The sequence below is a fragment of the Chelonia mydas genome, chromosome 2, assembly GCF_015237465.2.
Source record: "Chelonia mydas isolate rCheMyd1 chromosome 2, rCheMyd1.pri.v2, whole genome shotgun sequence".
NCBI lineage: Eukaryota > Metazoa > Chordata > Testudines > Cheloniidae > Chelonia > Chelonia mydas.
Window position 1 is genome coordinate 197,174,358 of NC_057850.1, and position 7,691 is coordinate 197,182,048.

The 7,691-nt window shown below is 42.4% G+C and overlaps 1 protein-coding gene across 10 annotated transcripts in view; it reads left to right on the forward strand.

Annotated features, from left to right (window-relative positions):
* TBC1D5 (TBC1 domain family member 5) overlaps positions 1–5,301 on the forward strand; it is a 472,491-nt gene extending 467,190 nt beyond the window's left edge. For all 10 annotated transcript variants that reach the window (XM_037890457.2, XM_043540976.1, XM_037890455.2 and 7 more), the window contains one exon: positions 1,175–5,301. In XM_037890457.2, coding sequence (XP_037746385.1) covers positions 1,175–1,471 — 297 coding nt within the window. In that variant the 3' untranslated portion in view covers positions 1,472–5,301. The remainder of the gene's footprint in view (positions 1–1,174) is intronic.
* The last annotated feature ends 2,390 nt before the right edge of the window (positions 5,302–7,691 follow it).

A 7,691-nucleotide genomic window follows, 5' to 3' on the forward strand; every position in this document is an offset into this window, starting at 1 on the left:
CATCTTTTCCCTTTTCTCACTCTTGTGTTACTGTGAATCTACCAAGTTAGAATCAAGTTCATCTCACCTCAGGCTAACGAGGATTCACTGCTTATCCCATGTCAGACTGTTTGCCAGATTGTATTCTTATTCAGGGGCAGCTGTATGAAATTGACTAGGCACCCAGTCATGATCCCTGGTAGGTGAACAAACTGCTTCCTGTACGGGATCATGATATTAATGTTTCTTATGGAAGAAAGGGGAAATACTCTGCCATCCAATCAAGGTAACATATTACAAATTTGCTAATAAAAGTATTTCTGCTCTGATGGATATGCCATTGATCCTTATGATTCAAATCATGGATCTCTTGAGGGACTGCAGTTGTTCCAGGTGGTGTAAAAGTTTGGTGAACAAGCCACCCCACGGGCTAAGTGGGGATTCAGATCACTCTCCAAAATGTCATTTTACACTAACTTCTACAAGCCAAAGGTTCTCTAATACTATCTCATTAACCAACAGAAAAAATGTCACTGTAATTCTGATTTCCAACAATCTTCAGTACTATAATGTAGCTATAAGATCCCAAACTGAGATCACCTAGTTACGTGGAACTGTAGGGAACTGCAGTAATGTGAGAGAGAAGTACTTTAGCACCAGTACAAGCTCCAGTACCCGGTGATGTGTTTTTATTCAATCTCAACTTTATATTTCATCAAAGTAAACAAGTACTTTTAGCAATTGCTGTTAGCTAAAAAACTTAATTTTTCCCTCATCTGCCCTTCTGCAACGCTTGCAGTGAGCCAGATTCCTCTTGCTGTTTCTCCCCAGGGTTGAGTTTTGAGAGATGAACGTTGGGTCATTCTTCATAGTGAGGCTTTTGAGCCTGGAATTAACCCTCCATGTATCTAACCAGGGTCCTATTTAGTGATCGTTAGGACACAGTGCAAGATACATTTGTATACTCTGAATATAACTGTTTGCACACCTGAAGTACCTAGGGTATTTGTCAGGTCAGTGGGTGGCGATCATACAAGTCAGAGTAGACTTGAGTTATGTCAGTTGTTGGCAACAATTGTTTATTTTTCCTTTGTCCAGTATCACATTGATGGGGTAGAATAGAGATTTTAAAATAAAGATGTGGTTTTTAGTTTTGCCACTTACTCTAAATCATTTCCATGCTATTGTCTCACAGGCAACAGCTGAAACAAGCAGAAATGCAGAGAGCAGAAGCACTGATGACTATATCCTGGATTCCGAAGAAGAGGAGGGAAATAAAGGTGCTGTCTCTGAGCACAAGCAGTCGCTTCAGGCACACAAGGAGGCGGCAACAAAGAATGAAGCTCCATCTCGTTCTTCTTTGGTCTTTTCTGATCCACTCATGGGCTCCATTTCTGCCTCCTCTAGTAACCTGAGTTCCAGCCCTGATGATGATGATAGCAATAATAGCAAGGATTCTGACTTCACTATTGTCAGCCCCTTGGACATCTAATTAAACAGCTTGGAGAGCTTGTGAGGTCAGTTACTAAACCTCAGCTGAAATAACTTTGATTCCACAGGGCTGGATGACTGACTCAGAAGGACAGAAGGTATATAAAGATAACCCATTCCAGCTGCTAAAAGCCTAGCTAATAGATCAGAGCACAAATTTGGTCCAGGCAGTATATTGCAACCCTCCAAAGAGTATAAAAATTTTGTAATGGTTACCTTAACCGCTGCAGTAGTATCCAGACCCAATATAGAACTACTGCTAGTTGTAGGGTTATCTTAGTGGCTTCTAGAGCTATAGTACTATTTAGTTAGTTTCTCACCACACAGAGTAACCTGGGGCATATATTCTAATGGGTACCCAGAGGAGAGGAGACAAAACTACAATTAATACATTTACTTTTTCCAGCATGCCAGGTTAGGCTTATGCTGGGTGGGAAGGGAACTATTCCGCTAGAGATTATGGGTAGAAAATGAGGGGAAGCAAATCGAAGAGATGCAAAGCATCCTTTAGCAACTGGTTCAGCAGCTGGCATCAAGATTACTGGAGTCACAGCAAAACCTCTGGCTAGTACTCAGAGAGAGAAACTATAAAAGATAAGACCGGCACTTTCAGGTATAGGAGAACACCAAATCAAATCTAAAATAGCCTCTTTAAAGCCCTGGGTAGCTTGAATCTATACTAGTTAAAAGACTTCTAATATTTCTGAGTGAGGTGGTGCGGGGTTTGTGTGTTGCAGTAGTGTTCCTTTGGAATCTGTTTCTGTAAATGTTTTAAGAACTGTACAGCCTCTTTTGTGAATAAGAATCAAGTCCATTCATGATGGATGGTGCTGAGGTTTTCCTTCATGGCAATTCTGTTACAGTTTAAGAAATAATTCATTGAGAAATGTGACTTGGAGTTATCCCCATTTATTTGATTAGAAGCATTGTCTGTTGTCCCACAGGAGTCCTGAATTCCAAGGGACTATGAGATGCCTTTTCCTCTAGCTAGACGAATCTGAGTGGTGACTTTTGCTGAAGTAGAACAGTAGTTCTCAGTCAACACATCTGTTCTGAGGTATAGAAATATGCTGGAGGCATGGCTGTGAAAAGGAGTGGGATGTGGTATGAAAATGATGTGGAGACTGATTCCAAATTACAGAGTTGTTGAAAATCATCCACCTTGCTGGAGTAATTTGTTTGTTACTGTGGTAAGGAGAGAAGGCAAAGGAGAACTCTATTTAGATTCCTAGGGATGTCTGCAACAAAAGAGAACGATAAAATGAAAGAACTTCTACGACTGTATCTAAAAGCAATTCACGATTTAATGGAGAGATGAAATTTAAATGCTGCTAATGGAGAGATGAAAACTTCCCTTTGCAGGTAGCTTGATTGGGTTTGATCTTTCCTTCTGAAGCGAAATGAAGTTGCCCTTGCTCTGATTTAGGGATGCCACCAGGTTTGTTCTCAGTAGAAGAGTCCTGAGTTCTTAATCTTTAATCCCACAATAGCTGGCGCAGGTTAAAGACACAAGTTTGTGTCCCATTTTTAACACTTCCTCACTCCTGTGTTAAAGTAGAACCAGCTGGCAAATTTTGGAAAGGATGGGGACCTGAACAACAGAGTCCTGCGTCTTTTTGCCTAATATTTTTTTCTCTTCAGAGGTAGCACTACACCTCTTACACCTAATTATATTAACTAATTACACTGTCCCTGGGAAGAATTACAGATGACTGAGATTAATATGTCTAAGTCAGTGGTCTGCTAGGGAAATTTAACCATCTGATGGTGTTAGAACTGAGCAGACTGAATTAAAACAGCTTCCAGCTATCGGGTGAACATAACTTTCCAGGGAAGGAGGAAAAGAGCCCTGAGGCACTCATAATTAAAAGCACTTTATATTGCGTTGCTACTAACCATGTATTCTCTGTATACAAATACAGTGACATGATCTTCCCCATTGCCAGTCAAGAAAAAGGCAGTGGTTCAATGAGGACAAGATTCTAATTAACTCTCTAGCTTGTTTTTCTATTCGGAAAAGGAAATCTCTTTCCCATGAAATGTGGGATGCATCTGATAATACACGTGGGGTTGTTTTTTGCATTCCATAATCATTCTTAAACTCTTTGGAAGTAACAAAAATAAATTATTAATAAATGGAAGACTAGTTTTTCAGCAGCTCTGAAGAAATACACTTATAGAAAGAATGCCACTAAATTACTATATACGCAACAACAACAAAATCCCTCCATGTTTATAGGATTTTATTTTACAGGATTCATACCATGTAACCATGCAGTAACTTTGTAATTGCATGACAAATGTTATGTTATTAATAACTGGTGCGTACAATTATCAATTCATCTGCAAGTAACTGGAGTTAAATACAGTTTTTCAAAGTTAGATGATGTGATACACTGTAGTTGGCTCTTACAAGGTCTAGTGTTGAAGACTGAAATGAAAAGGTAATTATCACATAATTACAGAGAAGCTGCCATACACGTACACATTTGAAAGCCACCACATAATTCTTCCAAAATTATTTGTGCCTTGTAAAATGGAGAAATACTGGAATGTTATAAGCAGGTTTAGCATCTTGTGTGTGACACGTTGGTGTGCTGAACAGTCATGATGGCTTTTTGTTTTGCTGAAAGATCTTAAACGCATAACATTTTGGAGGGGTTTGTATATTGGTTTAATTCTAATCCTCTCATTTCTACATCTTCACAAAAAACATTTCAGGATTTAACCTGCATGCCTGTGTGCAGGTTTATTTTGTATCCCTGAGTTTGTGTGAATGCCAGAAGATTAAATAGCTGTTACTTTAGAGCCTTCAGGCTTTTCTAGCATTCCCCCTTCCAGCTAGAGTTGGTGCTGATGTGGCACAAAGGTGAATCTGATCAGGAAGTGCATATGTAAAGATGGGGGAAGTGTTATGCAGAGCCAGAGACTCAAGAAGTACTGTGTTTCATAAAACCAAAATCTTCAGTGACCACAACAGTCTGGCAGGGGTAAAACGCTTTATTTTTTAATCTTTTTTTAAGCATTCTTTTGTTTTCTGTCCATTTACTCCAGGGATCACATTGTCATTCTCTTGAACAGTCTCAGTGCTATAAAAGAATGTGATTTGTACAGTTCTCTTATTCTTTAAAATTAGTGGTTATGTCATTAATAGCACATTTTTAAGCAAAGCTGAAAGTATAAAACTTTTTTTAAAACTCACAAGTTTTGCTGAATGTCTGTTGTGCCATGGGATTTGAACATGGGATTTGGCAGTAGAGAGACATTAATAGAAATGAAATTTGAGTGAATCCCATTGGATGGATCCACTTTGGTTATACCATGTCCCTCTACATTCCAAATACTACTCGTGGCTGCTGTTTGATCATACTGGAAATGTCATTAGACTCTTTTATATACATTAAGCCAAATAGCTATAGTTTGGACAAAATGACAGATAATCACCCTATCTTGCCTTATGTTACAAATATACCAAGGAAGAAATTGCCATTTTAAAACACAGGATTATTCTTTCTTCCAAAAATGACCTGCTCATAATGTTCATGGATAACAGTAATCTGATAGAAAATATATGCATTGTAAATTACAGATAAGTACTAATGTGGGACTTTAAAAAATATACCTGAGCCAATTTGAGGCTTATTGTACTGTATCTCAAGTCTGTACCATATGACTGTTTCAAGTCCTGTGCATGTAATGTCAGTCATACCTTACTGCAGAAAGGCAGTCACCATATTTTGACTGGGTATTCATTTAGCTATGGAAATTTGTATCTTCACTCTGGAAGAATGTCTAACCTGCTTTATTAAAGAAAGAACTAACAAATGCAAATTCTTTGGGTGTCTGCTTTTACTCTCATCAACAGCAAAAAAGATGGGAGGAATCTGGTGAATAGGGGTTAAAATATTACAACTATGCTTTCCCAAAATAGGGATGCGCAGCTGCTTGAAAATAATATCTAGCTCTTATATAGCACTTTTCATCAGTTTATCTCAGAGCACTTCCATTGCTTACATAGAACTGAAATCACCACCATTCATTACCCTTATTTTATTGTAATTGTATACACAAGCTAGAAAACCCAAGTGATTACTATGTATTTCATTAAAACACATGTTAGAATTTGTTTGCTATTTCATGAAACTGATAGTGTGCTATATTTACTGTACTGAAAGTAAAGGGCCAGATTTTAGGATTGTGAAAAACAGTTGTTCCATTAAATTCAGTAAAAAGAAAAGGAGGACTTGTGGCACCTTAGACTAACAGATTTATCTGAGCATAAGCTTTCGTGAGCTACAGCTCACTTCATCGGATGCATGTAGCTCACGAAAGCTTATGCTCAAATAAATTTGTTAGTCTCTAAGGTGCCATTAGCACTCCTTTTCTTTTTGCGGATACAAACTAACACGGCTGCTACTCTGAAACCATTAAATTCAGTGTTACTAGTTTAATAGATTCCGAGGCCAAAAGGGACCATTGTGACCATTTAATGCACGGGTGGGCAAACTACGGCCCGTCAAGACTTTGGATACGGCCTGCAGGATTGCCACCCTCGTGGTGCCGCAGGTCCTGCACCGCTCCTGGAAGCAGCTGGCACCACGTCCCTGCAGCCCTGGGAATGGGGAACCGCGGCCAATGGGAGCTTCAGGGGAGGTACCCGCAGGCAAGGGCAGCACGCACAGCCCTCTGCCCCCCCCTCCGCCAGGGGCCTCAGTGGCATGGTGCCGGCCGCTTCTGGGAGCGGGGCCAGGGCAGGCAGGCAGGGAGCCTGCCCTGGCCCCAGTGCATGCCGCTGCCACCCCACTCCAAGTAAGTGGCGCCGGGCCAGAGCCCACACCCCAACCCCTTCCTGCACCCTGCCTCCCAACCCCTTGCTCTGAGCCCCCTGCTGCACCCTTCCTGCACCCCAACCCCTTGCCCTGAGCCCCCTCCTGCACCACAACCCCCGGCCCTGAGCCCCATCGTACAACCCACACCTCTCCTCCACCCCAACCCCTTGCCCTGAGCGAGGGCCACAAAGATCGCCCACCCCGATCTGATGTGATCTCCGGTATAACATAGGCCATCGAACTTCCCCAGAGCAGTGTTTTTCAATCCCAGTACTGGGTCGCGGCATGTAAGGCACTGGGTTGCCTTGCTCTGGTCAGCACCCCAACTGGGACATTAAAAGTCCCATCGGCGGTGCTGCCCAACTAAGGCAGGCTAGTGCCTACCTTTTCTGACACTGCACTGTGCCCCAGAAGTGGCCAGCAGCCGGTCTTGCTCTAGTTAGGGGGGCCATGGGGCTCCGTGCATTGTTTCCGCCCTGAGCACTGGCTCCGCACTCCCATTGCCCAGAAACCAGCCAATGGGAACTGGGGGGGAGGCGGTCCCTGCGGGTGAGAGTCGTCCAGAGCCGCTTGTGTGCCTCCGCCAAGAGCCAGACCTGCTGCTGGCTGCTTCTGGGGCACAGCACGGTCCGCGGTGCACCCCGGCTGAGCCGCTGGAGGTAAGTCCATGCCTGCACCCCAATCCCCTGCCCCAGCCCTGAGCCCCCTCCCACACCCTGAACCCTTCATTCCTGGCCCCAGCCGCACCCTAGCCCTCTGCCCCAGCCCGGAGCCCTTCCCCAAACCCGTCATCCCCAGCTCCATTGGATCACGGGCATCAACAATTTTCTTCAACTGTGTCCCCAGAAAAAAAGTTTGAAAACCACTGCCCTAGAGCAGATCTTTTAGAAAAACATCCAGTCTTGATTTAAAAATTGCCAGTGATGGTGTGGTAAATTATTCCAATGGTTAATTACCGTCACTGTTAAAAATCTATGCCTTATTTCCTGCCTGAATTTGTCTAGCTTCAACTTCCAATTATTGGATAGGGTTATACCCTTCTCTGCAGATTGAAGAGCCTATTATTAAATGACATTTTACAGACTAATCAAGCCATCCCTTAACTGTCTCTTTGGTAAGCTAAACAGATTGAGCTCCTACAGTCTATCACTATAAGGCATGTTTTCTGATCCTTCAGTCATTCTCATGGCTCTTCTCTGAACCCTTTCCAATTTATCAACATCCTTCTTGAATTGGACACATTATTCCACCAATGCCAAATAGAGAGGTAAAATAACCTCTCCAACTCAAGAGTCCGCTATTCATGCATCCAAGGATCGCATTCCCTCTTCGGCCGTAGCATCATATTGGGAGCTCATGTTCAGTTGATTATCGACCATGACTCCTAGATCT